Source organism: Xyrauchen texanus, chromosome 15 (genome assembly GCF_025860055.1).
Source record: "Xyrauchen texanus isolate HMW12.3.18 chromosome 15, RBS_HiC_50CHRs, whole genome shotgun sequence".
Taxonomy (NCBI): domain Eukaryota; kingdom Metazoa; phylum Chordata; class Actinopteri; order Cypriniformes; family Catostomidae; genus Xyrauchen; species Xyrauchen texanus.
Genome location: NC_068290.1, coordinates 21,257,224 through 21,272,327, shown reverse-complemented (window position 1 = coordinate 21,272,327; position 15,104 = coordinate 21,257,224). Strand labels below are relative to the sequence as shown.

General features: G+C 36.8%; 1 protein-coding gene across 4 annotated transcripts in view; it reads right to left on the bottom strand.

The window, feature by feature from the left end:
* LOC127655621 (hormone-sensitive lipase-like) overlaps window positions 1-15,104 on the bottom strand; it is a 46,093-nt gene continuing 30,989 nt past the window's right edge. For all 4 annotated transcript variants that reach the window (XM_052143512.1, XM_052143513.1, XM_052143510.1 and 1 more), the window contains 3 exons: window positions 8,251-8,504; window positions 2,737-2,997; window positions 1-1,218 (listed from right to left, as the gene is read on the bottom strand). In XM_052143512.1, coding sequence (XP_051999472.1) covers window positions 808-1,218; window positions 2,737-2,997; window positions 8,251-8,504 — 926 coding nt within the window. In that variant the 3' untranslated portion in view covers window positions 1-807. The remainder of the gene's footprint in view (window positions 1,219-2,736; window positions 2,998-8,250; window positions 8,505-15,104) is intronic.

The following is a 15,104-nucleotide window of genomic DNA, read 5'->3' as shown; positions in this document are numbered from 1 at the left end:
AGTTGTCTTCTTCCTCTCCTCAGTCAGTCGTGAGATGCAGTAATCCTCTCACGTGTCATCATTAGAATTTCATATGATCTTGTGTTACGTTATATGTGATCGAACGACTATTCAGAAGCGAAAAAATGTTGCAACAATTTTTTATTGTCGCCATTGTCGATAATAATGTCGACTAATCATTTGAGCCTTAAACAGCATATTACAATTCTTTGTCCTAAATAATTCAAAAGCTACTATACAAAAGAGCAAAAATTCAAACATTAATAAATGCTTTCGTAGTTAGCCTCAGCATGCCAAGCAGCAAAGCCTTCTACTGAGCAACTCTGCAAACATAAATTTTAGCAGACAGGTATAAAACTAAATCACAGTTTGTAGGTTGATACAATGACTGTATAAGAATAGTATGTGCTATAATGAGTAAGGTTTGGGTTTATATATTTATTAGCAATGTCTTTCAACAACATCCGTGTTCTGGGATGTTTTTGTACAAGACAGGATATTTGTTTTTGTGCTGGATTAATACAACAAAAGGCAAAGTGGTAAAATAGGTGTGAAAGGGGAATGCATGTGGGTGTGACCTTACTTAATATTTTTCTCTCTCCAAATACATAGTTAATGGTGTCTTTTATAATTACCATTTTAATAAGTGGTTCCATGACTCATTCCATCACATTTCTCATTACACTCTTTTCCACTATATTCAGTGGTTGCTCCAGCCCCGATTGTCATTATAACATTATGTGGCCTTCCTCTGGATGTGCATATCTTTTGGTATTATTCAGAATAAAGTCACTGTCAGGCCAAAATCTATGCTGGAATCTTTTCAGCTTCAGATTTAGTAGGAGGGGAAAAACCAGCAAGCCCTTCCCCACCTACAAAAAAAGCTCCTCTGCCAATAACTAACTCCTCTTCCTTTTCCGGTTTAATCTCTTTTGAAAGTTGAGTGTGGATTATTTTGGTAGCCGAAGCATTCTGATTAGTCCTTTCCAGTTTGCGGTGCTTGCGCATCTCTGGGGGAGGGTCTTTCATGGTGAAAACATCCTTGATTCTCTCCATGCATACGTTAGTAGCTTCCCGAGTCTCTGTTGAGAGCTGTGACAGACTGAGGAATCCGTGAGGGAGGTCATCCACAACGCACAGGGTCACTGGCTGACCGACGTTTCGTAGCCTTTTGGCAAACATGACTGAGTCATCTAGCATGGGGTCCAGATGGCAGGCCTGATAAAAGAGGAAAGAGATAATGGATGGCAAAAGATGAGGACAATTACTCAAGAGGCTCAAGATGCCAAAGGTTTAAAAACACAACACAAGCTAAATTAAAAACTTAAATGAGTATGAGGGGAATGAAGACAACACTAGGTAAGCACCCCAGTTCAGTTTCCTATCCTGAAAATGATATAGCTATCACAACTTTGTATTACCACATTCTTTTAAACTTAACTGGTCAACAAATAAGTAATAAAATATGAATTTTATGAACAGCTAGACTTGAAATACACTCACTGAGCACTTTATTAGGATCACCTGTACACCTACATATTCATGCAATTATTTAATCAGCCAATTGTGTGACAGCAGTGCAGTGCATAAAATCATGAAGATACGGGTCAGAAGCTTCAGTCACATCAACTGTCACAATGGGAAAATAATTTGAACTCAATGATTTTGACTATGGCATGATTGTTGATGCCAGACGGGCTGGTTTGAGTATTTCTGTAACTGCTGATTTCCTATGATTTTCACGCACAGCAGTCTCTAGAGTTTACTCAGAATGGTGACAAAAACAAAAACATAAAGTGAGCAGCAGTGCTGCAGACAGAAATTGCTTATTGATGAGAGAGGTCAAAAGAGAATGACCGTACTGGATCAAGCTGACAGAAAGGCTATGGTAACTCAAATAACGACACTGTACAATTGTAGTGAGCAGAATAGCATCTCAGCATGCACAACATGTCGAACCTTGAGGCGGATGGGCTACAACAGTAGAAGACCACGTCGGGTTCCACTTCTGTCAGTAAAGAACAGAAATCTGAGCCTGTAGTGGGTATAGGCTCACCAAAACTGGACAGTTAAAAGACAGAAATCATTTAGCCTGGTCTGAAGAATTGTGATTTCTGCTGAAGCACACATATGATAGGGTCAGAATTTGGCATGAACAGCATGAATCCATGGACACAACCTGCTTTGTATCAACAGTCCAGGGTGGTGGTGGTACAATGGTGTGTGGAATGTTTGGGTCTGTTAATACTAATCAATAATAGCTTGAATGCTACAGCCTATATGCGTATTGTTGCTGACCATGTGCATCCCTTAATGGCCACAATTTGCCCATCTTCGAATGGCTACTTTCAGCATGATAATGCACAATGTCACAAAGCAAAAGTCATTCCAAACTGGTTTCATGAATATGACAATGAATTCACTGTTCTTCAGTGGCCTTTCCAGTCAACGGATCTGAATCCAATAGAAACACCTTTGGGATGTGGTAGAACGGGAGATTTGCAGCATGAATGTGCAGCTGACAAATCTGCAGAAATTGCATGATGCAATCATGTCAACATGGACCAGAATCTCAAAGGAATATATCACACATCTTGTGGAATCCATGTCATAAAGAATTTAGACTGTTTTGAGAGCAAAGTGAGGCCCTACTCAGTATTAGTATAGTGTTCCTAATAGAGTGCTCAGTGAGTTAAGTTTAAATTATACATTTGATAAGCCTTGTTATGCTCTTACCACAATATGTATGGGAGGGAGTCCCTTCAGCATGCTGTCTGGAGCCAGTAGGGGGGACATGTAGGGGTTTCTGACAATGGGGGAATTCTGCACTATCATCTCTGCTAACTGCGCTGAGCGTAAAGGCTCAAAGCCCTCAGGAAACTCCCGTGGGTTCTCCTTGTCCTCCTCGCCACAAGGGGGCGGAATGGCCACAGAGGAAAAAGTTTCTGACACAGCGGGATCCACTTCTTTGCAGAGGAAGAAACTCACATCCTCGGGCTGAGAAAGGGCCAGAGATAAATAAAAGATGTGAAGATTGGATCATGGACAGATGAACACAGTGCAACATTTCCATTACTTGTTCTGATTCCACATATAGCTTCTCTATCAATAATACTACCCTTAATGAGCATTTGAACCCCCTGGCCTTACTTTTCCTTTTCACTTCTGTTGAATACAGAGTGGTTCAAAGGACTCAGTTGAGCAATAAATTGTGCTGTAAATTCTATAATTATTCACGCATCTGATGTCATCGTATCATAAGATACTCTGGGAGATTTTCAAACACAGTTGAAGACAACCAAGAATTAACTTTCAACACTACCATTTCTTATTTCACTAAGCTGGAGAAAGAGAAAAACTGTGAAAAAACTGTGTAATCAAAAAATGGCTCCAGACTTCGACTAAACTTTACAACCATTTTTTCCTGTCAGTGCAACCAAATTTTGCTAGCGGTCACACTGTTACAATTACAATATTGCAAAACATCAAAACCCAAAACATGGTTTCCTAACTGAACTTTGTGGCTTGAAGCAATTATTTGCACAGCACAATGAATTGTGTGGTGACCAACTGGATAGAGAGTAGGTTTGTTTACATGTGCAATCCATTGGATACCGTGGGCACTGGGCATTGTTAATTGTTACAGATTTTAGTTTTTCTTTTGATGAAAATGTAGTTAAAATTAAGCCAATATTGAATATTGCATCATGTCATATTCATTTATTTTAGTCAGTTTTTCTCTGACTAAAATGGCATATAATTAGAATTATAAAATTAATAAAAAAAAATTATTAGATGAAAAATGACAAAAACATGTCTTATCAAATATTCAAACATTTAAAAAAATATATAAATATAAATGTATCAATCATTTCAAATATACAACAAAATACAACTTTCCTGTTGTGAAAACAAGAGTGAGTTTATGAAATAACACATAATGAATATACTGGTGTACAGTATTAGCAACTTTTTTAGAAGTTACTGCATTCTGAACTCTTCATGCTTTAGACACTTATTAATTTTCTGTGTTTTAGACAGTTTAGGAGATTGGATTGAGTGTTTTTAGGTAAACAGAGTATTCACAATGCAAGTTGCGCAGTAATTTCAGACAAAATCAGAAACGCTAGGTTTACATTTAGCCATGTTCTTCCCCCAGTCACTAAAGCAGTAAGTGTCATTAGACGTATGGGCACTTGTAACACCCTATCTAAAATGGGAGCGTCCATTGACGCTATGCAAGGTGACACACCGCAACGGTTTGAGGCTGTCTACACTGAACACATTCTAAGGAAACCTACACACTATACGCTTCATCAGAGAACACTACAAATGCATTGATTTCAAAGGGTATGGTGCGTTTGAAGGGAAAATGCAAGGGTTTCAGATAGTAAAGCTTCGTCATGAATACATTTAAACTTTTGCTACAACACATTCTTCGTTCTCAACTTTTGGTCGTATGATGGACTTTCACTATCGGAATCCCTTGCGTTTTCTCTGTCCATCCTTCTGATGCACCATGGCCTTTGAATTCATTGCATTCTCTGACACAGCGTTAACTCGGTGCGCCCTAAACCGTTTATTTGTATTGTTGGCAGTAGCGTCAGCGCATGAAGCGCAAAATGGAAGGGGACACCCGTTTACTGATGGTGCAATATGGCTGATCTTAGGGTACTGGTCATCTCGGAAACATGTCGACTTCCTGTGTGGTCATGTTGGTAATTTCGTTAACAAGGTTTAAACTGACCATGTCTCAAAACTGTTTCAGCCAATTTGAACAGTGCTACGTCGATCGAAACCCCAAATGGCTTGGTTTTTAAGTTAGCTCAAACCATTTTAAACAGCCTGACATTCTTAACAGCTTTGACAAGTAAGCAACACACCGTTTCATCCACAAACATAAATTACAAGGCTTTTCAATCCACTCTTTACCACCCATTCCATTTTTTTACCATGGATTTACAGTAATAAACATGGTCATTTGGCAGAAAAGTTTTACATTATAAATCTTTATTATTATAAAGCGAGTGACACAATCCAAGTGAAAAAAAAATAATAATAATTTTTTAATACAACTATGGCATTTGTATTCTTGCTTTTTAAATGTGTTTGGACTGTTAACAAAAACAGTAGTTTGTTTTATTGAAACCACAGTTACATTTAACTATGGTAATGAGGAGCGATGCTGTGTTTTACCTGCTGATACTATGGTCTTATTTCAAATACCGTAGTCAAACTGTGGATACTATGCAAGAATTATGGTACATTTTACAAGGGCAAGTACAAAGAAGATTCAAGGGTTTTAAAGCCTGGACCTCCATGAATTATGGACCAAGCTATCAGTTTTACCTGTGTAATATATGTACTACGTGCTTCAATAATTAAGAGCCTGTAAAGAAAAAATATATATACAGAGAAGTCCCACATCAGTTTCACTGTCAGAATATTTTCCATATGAAGCACTTTCTGACTTCCAACTGCAAGTGTAATTTATCTGTACATAAAGTAGCAGCCTGAAATACCCAGAAAAACAAACAATTCACAGTAAGCTATTAAAATCAGGCAGTGTTAAGAGGCCAGTTAATTCTGTGCATTAGACAGACTGTTTTCTGCCACGCTTATGTTCACAGGTCTGACTCTATGAGGCTGGAGGGGATGCTAATTATGGCATATCAAACTCCATTGATGTTTGCCACCAATAGCATATTTATAGTCTTCAACAACATCTGTGCTCTTGTAAATATACCAGATTCTCACTAAAAATGGGGTTGTCTATTATACTGTATTATTTTAATGTTATGTTTGACTAATACTAGAAACACTTTTCAATTGTTGAAGGCTAGGTTGTTCTCATGGAGGATAACAAATTAATCAGTGCAAACACTGGCATATGTTTCACACACTCATAATGGTGTTACCTAGACATGAAAACAGCCTGATGGATGGTGTGCTGCAGAGATTGACATCCTTGTAGAATGTAAATCGGTCTGATGATTAATATGACTCACAGTTTCAGTCTGTAAAAGAGAGACCTTCAACACTAGAGTTTAAGGATGTTGTCAGTATTTTAATAGAGCGGAGGCTTAGTAAGTTTAAGGATACAAAATTTGAAAATGGGGTCTCCCGTTCTTTATAATGGAATTAATAATTAAAAAAAAATTAACACATGAGCCAGGGCCATAGCAAGAAATTCTGGGCCCACTGACTAAATATATTGCTCTGGGCCCTTACCTATTAAAATGATACAGTTTAGAATTTGTTGTGGGCCCCCCTGGACCTTTGGGCCCCTAGAATCATTACCACCTTTCACCCAACTGGCTACGGCCTTGACGTGTGCCACTGTGAACAAGCTTCTCCTAGCATTCATGAACGCACAATGGATGTCAAGCTTTTTATTGAAAAACTGACCAAAAAGGAATAAGTGGACTACTTTTACGATTTGGGTCCTTTAAGCTTTAAGTGAGTCACTATCAAATGATATTGTATTGAATAGACGGACCAGGATATTCATAAAAAATTATCCTATTGTGTTCCATGTAAGAAAGTCATAAATAAAGACTCCAGTCATATCAGTAACCTAATAAAAAGTATTGGAAAGGTTACTTTTAATAAGTATTCTGCTATAGATTACAGAATACATGCTGTAAAATGTAATTTGTAACATATTCCGTTAGATTACTCAAGGCCAGTAACGTAACCTAAATACTTTGGATTACTGCTTAAGCACTGGGAGATTTTTCATTTGACAACAAACAAGTAAATAAAGTAGGAAAATACAATTCACTGTAAAAATACATTCTCTGAAAAAAACCTAAATATCTTATGCAGTTTTGCTACTCAAGAAATGTATCTTGTTTTAAGGATTTGCAGTACATATTTGCCATAATATCAAAGGGCTTACTAGTTATCTCTAACGTAAATTTTCTTCATAGAATTCATTATAAAATATTGCACCTGGTGACAGATGGATGTAAAGGCAAGAAATAGCATTTTAGCTTAGCATAACACAAGTTTAACTAGTTTAGCACCTCCAAACTTCAAAACCCCACAGAGTGTTCACAACCACATCCTATTCTAATCATATGTGGAATCTGTTCATAAAAAGACTCAGAAATATATTATTTGTAGCTTTCTATACAATGTTAAAGGCCATATTGGTTAGCATTTGTTGTAAAGAAAAAATACCCTAACCGCATAAAAACATTGACATCACGTATTTAATGTATTTGTGTTTCATCTGTCAAAGCGTTTTTGATTTTTGTTAAGCTGTAGAAACATGATGTAGCTACTTTATTAAGCTGCTAAGAGAAAGTTCATCAATAATTTCATATCCACCTTTTCACTCACAACAGTGTGAAAGCACTCTAATCAAAAGAAAGTGTTTAACCGCTGTTCAAAAGCTCGTAGGATCGTGTAATTTATATGGTTAAATGCTTTCCAACTGAATAGACTAAATGGTAAATAAAACGAATTACAATAAAAGGCAAAGTAATCTCTTCAGTAATCAAAATACGTAGTCCCGTTACATGTACTCCGTTAATCCCCAGATCTGCTTATATAAGTGGTTTTATTCTACATGGATGGGGTCCGCACATGGGGGCTGCCATGTTAGAATCACATGACCAGCAAAATACTTCTTGCTTAATCTCAGTAACTGTCATGAAATTTGACACTTTCACACATTGATTAAAGGGGTCATGTCATGAGGAATACCATTTTCCTTGATTTTTTGACATATAAGAGGTAATTCTACTATAAATAAAACTCTAAATTCCAGAGCTCAAAACATAATCCATAATGCAATAAAAGCATTTATTGAAACCAAGCTGCCAAAATGCCCCATTCTCTACTTCCGTGACAACAGGACGTCACTTGGGGTACTCATTAATTCAAGATGGCCTCTACAGCAATTACATCAATGCCTATTTTAAAATCATCACACCCATGGCCCCACCCACTTGACAAAAGTTAATGAATGCACCTTTAAGAATGATGCCATAATTTTCATCTTTGTGTGAACAAAAAAATTTACTTAATTTAGTCCAGTATGGGACTAAAGTACTAGAGCATAAAAAATGCTACTGCTACCTCTGGCCAAACAAGACACTGTATATTTCTAACAATGATGCATTCAAATATGTCACCTTTTATTAAGCATGAGTTCTTGAAGTTTGTAACATTTCATATGCATACATTGAAATTGACTGGAATTTTATTAAACCATTTTAGAGGAGAATATTTTAACTGTACCTGGCTCTCGGGTGTCAGTGTAATGTCAAAGATGGAGCTATAGTTTGTTGTTGTAGTGCTAAGCTGGTTGGCAATTTGGCTGGCATTTTTCTGCACATTGCTGGTGCTGCTGTTAGTGTGGGTGCCCAAGTCATGGCATGTCTGGTTCTTCACAGACCCTTGCTCCTGGGAGTACTTGGAAGACTCAGTGGGCACTGGAGGGTCTGTGTTAGGAGAGGTCAGAGATGCATCTGATACACTCTTCCTTACAGCATCTAACAGAAAAAAAGGAGTTTGTTATTTGTCATGTTATGTTATGATGAGTGCAGCTATTATCAGTGGCATTGAGTGTCAGTGGGCTGTACTGTTCTCTTGTGCATCCAGATCTGTGCTCTACTCCCTCCACACCTCATGCTACTTTTCACTTAAATCACCAGAGACCCTGCTCATGATAAACATCCTCTAACGTACAGATGCAATCTTAATTTATTAAAATAAAAAGTTATGTTAGGGTGGATTAGAACCCGAAACTCCACAAATACCCATATACCACCCATTCAGTGCCGGCCGTACTCCATCATGGCCCGGCCACGCCCTCCTCCTCATCACACCCACTCATTAGATGCCTTGTCAGCTCTCTTAATATGCAGAAGAATTGAAATGCATTTATGTAGGTCGAAGCCTATATCAACAATTGAAGTCAGAAGTTTAAATACACTTGAAGTCATTTGAAGTCATTAAAAAAAATGTCACCACTCCACAGATTTAATATTAGCAATCTATAGTTTTGGTAAGTCGTTTAGGACATCTACTTTGTGCATGATACTAGTAATTTTTCCAACAATTGTTACAGACAGATTGTTTCACATTTAATTGACTATATAACAATTCCAGTAGGTCAGAAGTTTACATACACATACACATACAAGTTAATTGTGCCTTTAAGCAGCTTGGAAAACTCCAGAAAATGATGTCCAGCCTTTAGACAATTAGCTTCTGATAGGAGCTGTACTGAATTGGAGGTGTACCTGTGGATGTATTTTAAGGCCTACCTTCAAACTCAGTGCCTCTTTGCTTGACATCATGGGAAAATCTAAAGAAATCACCCAAGACCTCAGAAAAACAAAATGGTGGACCTCCACAAGTCTGAATCATCATTGGGAGCAATTTTCAAATGCCTGAAGGTACTACATTCATCCGTACAAACAATAGTACGCAAGGATAAACACCATGGGACCACGCAGCCATCATACCTCCCAGGAAGGAGATGCATTCTGTCTCGTAGAGATGAACATAGTTTGGTGCAAAAAGCAAAGGATCTTGTGAAGATGCTGGACGAAACAGGAAGACAAGCATCTAAACTGGTGGCCAAAAGTGTGGAATAATGTACAGATTTTGCTGTTTCAGAAGGAAATTGCTACTTTAATTCACCAAAGTGGCATTCAACTGATCAAAGTATAGTCAGGACATTACTGATATAAAAAACAGCACCATCACTATTTAAAAAAAGTCATTTTTGATAAAATCTAGACAGGCCCCATTTCCAGCAGCCATCACTCCAACACCTTATCCTTGAGTAATCAAGCTAAAGTGCTAATTTGGTAGTAGAAAAATCACTTGCTATTATATAAAACACAGTTGAAAGACATTTGGTTCATTAAATGAAGCTTGTCTTTGTGTTTGTTTTTGAGTTGCCACAGTATACAATAGACTGGAATGTCTTAAGGTCACAATTTTAGGTCACAAATGGCAAAAAGAAACAGCTTTCTCCAGAAACTTGTTGGTCAATCATTGTTTTGAGTAATGAAGGCTATACAATGCTTGAAATTGCCAAAGAAACTGAAGATTTCATACAAAGGTGTACACTACTGTCTTCAAAGACAAAGGAAAACTGGCTCTAACAAGGACAGAATGAGATGTGGAAGGCCAGATGTGCAACTAAACAAGAGGATAAGTACATCAGAGTCTCTAGTTTGAGAAATAAACGCCTCACATGTCCTCAGATGACATCTTCATTGAATTCTACCTGCCCAACACCAGTTTCATGTACAACAGTAAAGTGAAGACTCAAGGGTGCTGGCCTTATGGGAAGAATTGCAAAGAAAAAGCCACTTTTGAAAAAAGAAAAGGTTTGAGTGTGCAAAGAAACACAAAATTGGACAACATATAATTGGAAAAGAGTGTTATGGATCTCAACCCCATTGAGCTTTTGTAGGATGAGCTAGACTGTAAGGTGCATGAGAAGTGCCCGACAAGACAGCCACATCTATGGCAAGTGCTACAGGAAGCATGGGGTGAAATGTCACCTGAGTATCTGCTAGAATGCCAAGGATCTACAAAGTTGTCATTGCTGCATGTGGAGGATTTTTTGATGAGAACTCTTTGAAGTAGTTTAAGAAGTTCTGAACATTTTATTCAAACTGTAATAGTACTTTTTCACATTTGTAATGTCCTGATTATACATTGTTATCAGCTGAATGCCACTTTGGTGAATAAAAGTTACAATTTCTTTCCATAAGAGCAAAATCTGTACATTATTCCAAACTTTTGGCCACCAGTGTATATCCACAGTAAGACAAGTCCTATAGCGACATAACCTGAAATGCTGCTCAGCAAGGAAGAAGTCACTGCTCCAAAACCACCATAAAAAAGCCAGACAACAGTTTGCAAATGCACATGGGGACAAAGATCTTAGTTTTTGGAGAAATGTCCTCTGACAAAAATTAAACTGTTTGGCCCTAATGACCGTCTTTATGTTTGGAGGAAAAAGGGTGAGGCTTTCAAGCTAAGAACATAATCCCAACCATGAAGCATCATGTTGTGAGAGTGCTTTGCTGCAGGAGGGACTGCTGCACTTCACAAAATAGATGACATTACCTCAGCCCTGACCTCAATCTGAAAAAGCATGTGTGAGCAAGGAGGCCTACAAACCTGACTCAGTTACACCAATTCTGTCAGGAGGAATGGGTCAAAATTCCAGCAACTTATCGTGAGAAGCTTGTGGAAGGCTACCCAAAACATCTGACCCAAGTTAAACAATTTAAAGGCAATGCTACCAAATAAGTGTATGTAAACTTCTGACCCACTGGGAATGTGATAAAAGAAATAAAAGCTGAAATACATTATTCTCTCTACTATTATTCTGACACTTCACATTCTTAAAATAAAGTAGTGATCCTAACTGACCTAAGACAGGGAATTTTTCCTATGATTAAATGTCAGGAATTGTAAAAAACTAAGCTTAAATGTATTTGATTAAGGTGTATGTAAAAGTCTGACTTCAACTGTATCAGGGCCGGACTGGGACACAATTTCAGGCCGGGAAATCCTACACCCATCCAGGCCATCCTATGCACCCAAATAAAATTTAGAAACACGGACAACCTTGTTTTTTTCCCCCCTAAATTACATTTATTTCACAGTATGACCATAACATAAAAACATAAACAACCAACCTAGAAGTAAAGCGGTCCTAATATCAAATGGGTCTGCACATAACGTACATACAAGCATTTACTCTAGAAGTCCAAAGCTGTTTCTACCTCTCTACTTCTCACTCATAAGTGTATATAAAAAAAGGAAATTTGTATTACCTTATTAAATGTATGCATCATCTTTCATGTCAAATTCTTACATTTGATCGATAAATTCAGTTATAATAATAAGACACTATAAGGCTATTACCCATCAAATAAAAAAATGTGCACTGCAATTACAACTGCAATAAATAATGTTATGAGATTGATGTTTTAAATAAATGTTTGAATATAAAAAAAAATGCAATACTTAAACATTAAACTAAACCGCCAACAGGTGGCGGCAAATCAAAATCAAATCAAATCACTTTATTGTCACACTACCATGTACACAAGTGCAACAGTAGGTGGCAAGTGACCGTCTTAATTAGTGAGTCATTCATACAAAAGATTCGTTCAAAACGTTGAATCATTCAGTAACAAAACTGCTTTCCTTTGGAACTATTTTAGTCGGTGAAATAGAACAAAAACAGTTAATATGGTTTGTGTCTAAAATGTAAGTAATTTAATAATAAATATTAACTACGCTACTTGTTTATTGAACAATAAATTCAATGTAACATTTTCAATCATGATAATATTCAGCAAAACAGCTCCCTTGGTTTTGTTATGTTAAACTAAATCATATGTTATAAATAAAAAAAACAACAATTAGTATTTTTACCTCAGTACATTTTCTGTGTGCACTCATTTTTTTTTATTTCTCCACGAATGTAACGTTAGACGGGCGCTACTGCTTACATTTGCTAGCAGTTCAATACTAAGTTAACGAAGAAAAAAGTACAGTATTTACAGATGAAACTGACCTGCACTTGAAGCCCTGAACAGGTCAGTAATTTTGCAACATTTTGCTGCTTCTTGGAGTGCTTTCTTTTTTTTGTACTTTCCCTCTCTGCTCCACCTGGCCGTTTTCTCTCCATCATCGGGTGATGCTCGCATTTTCTGTTTAACCGTTTGTCTGAGGCGTAAAGTCGAATCGTAGCCTTGCCAGTCAAGACTAACAGATTCATGATTTTTTTTTTTTTTTATTGTTATTAATATTAATAATAATTGTATTGAATGACAAATTCAAAAATGATCACTGGTAAAGGTAGTAATATAAAATAATAATAATAATAAAAAAATAAAAAATAAAATAAAAATAAAAAACCGCTGGCTGGCAGCAGGCCAACTTAGTCGCCAGGCCAGCGGGAATTGTCCCGGTGCTCCCGATGGCCAGTCCGGGCCTGAACTGTATGTCTATGTCACTCCAGACCGCATTAATATGGTTAACACACATTCTCTTGTAATACCTACTAATTGCCAATATGTTGTCAGTTGTCTATGTATTTAGGAATTGTTATGCCATTCTGTAGGTCTATGTCTACATCATTGTCTTTGTACCAGTTTACTGAATTGTAGGTTACATTAAAAATGGTTACTTGAGATCTCAACAGTCATTGTAATGGTGTAGAATCAGTAATCACAAAGAAACTAAACAAATCCTGAATTCCCAAATAAAGTTATATGCAATGAGGAAGAGAGAGGAAATTCCTTATAAAAACCTCATAATAAGGAAAGTGCAGAGATTCTTCATATAATACAAATATGCAAAAAAACAAAATGAGAAAATAAAGAAAGATGTAAAGGGAGTTCAAATCTTAAAGGGGAGAAATTTTAAGAAAAGAGGGTGGGGGTACACAGAGACCATCATACAGATATTGGAGGAGGCTGTTGGCGAGGAAACAGTTGCCAGGGAGAAGCATGTGACTGGCTAATGTAGAAAACGAGCGTGTGTCTCTGTGTCACATTAAAAAGACTGAGGTCACTCAGGAAAATATTATGGCCCCTCAAACTGCCATACATACATAGGAATTAACACAGACAACCGGACAATATCAGCACCCACTCCAGCCACAGCACAACCATAGCCATGATCTTGTGAAAACCTATTCTCAGCAGCATAATTCAAGGCCATGTTAGTATAGTGAATAATGAATTCATGGTCATCATGAGGTAATTAGAATACATGGTGTTGTGCCACACTACACTAATGATGCCTTTTAGCCACACTGCACAACACCATTCTGTCTCTCTGTTTCTTTGAGCTAATGAACTCAAATGATATGAGATCTAGGGTTGATAGTGGCCAATTTAAACCAATGACTTCAAAACCAGGAGGCATTTGGCACAAAACAGCTTGTGAAGCCATTATTAAGACCTTTGATTGAGATGGTTATTATCAACCATTCAGTGCTGCAGTGTCACTATGAATTCAGACCACAACCAAACATTTATTAACAAACAATACAAATGCTGAGAAAGTCAGGAGGCAATATTTGTGACTAATATTTTGATCATAATCTAAATGTTATTTTATAGTTAATTTTGAATGTCCCTAATAAAATAATCAATGACAAAAAGAAAGAGGAGGGTGATGGGAACCTCAGCAGAGGATGCAAAGCTAAATAAAGTACAGTAGCTGTATTATAGAGCGCAAAACTTGGGTTCCAGAAGTAAAAATTAAATGTATTTTCTCCATATAGGAATTCATTTTCATTGATCACTTATAAACCTTTATGACAGACCTACCATGAGCTCCAAGGTGGTTTATCAATGGTATATGCTTCTGTTAAAGCCATCAGTCAATTTTATTTAAACATCTTTAACCCTCCTTTTACGTTCGGGTCATTTTTGACCTGTTTAAAAACAACAGTGAAAAACAAATTTAATTAAATTTGATCAGAACGCCTTAGGGTTATCCTCGACATTGACTAAATTAATATGTCAAAAAAGTTTTTATACTATTTGTTTATATTTATGTAATGTCAAACTTTTTGTATTCACCTTTTATGTTCAGGTCAAATCTGACCTGGGGTTAACTAATGCTGGATTTCAATGCAGCTGTGAAGCTTCTCTTGAGTGAAGAGTGTCACAAGATCTCTCTCTCTTTCTCTTAAAGAGAGAACATTGTTACTTTTACTTTTATCAAAATTAGCAAAGATTTCACCTTAAATACGTATGCATAACAATATGAAGGTGGCCATTTTAGAAATTATATTACAAGGTTTCTACATCCGGAAGTACAGAAACATTAACCAGAAGGCAGTAGACATCTAATACATTGCATACAACAGGGTTTCAGCAGAGTAATTATCATGTTGATGATGTAGAGGATTTAGAGTATTGTATATGAAATATACGCACAGCTTTATAGCGTTAACATTTGCAGATATTACACACAACTACACATTCTGCAAAACACACACACACACACAGTTATTTGTAGTTCTTCAACTTCAAAATGTTGATTTACTTGTACAATTATTAGTGCTGTCAGAATTAATACGTTAATGCATG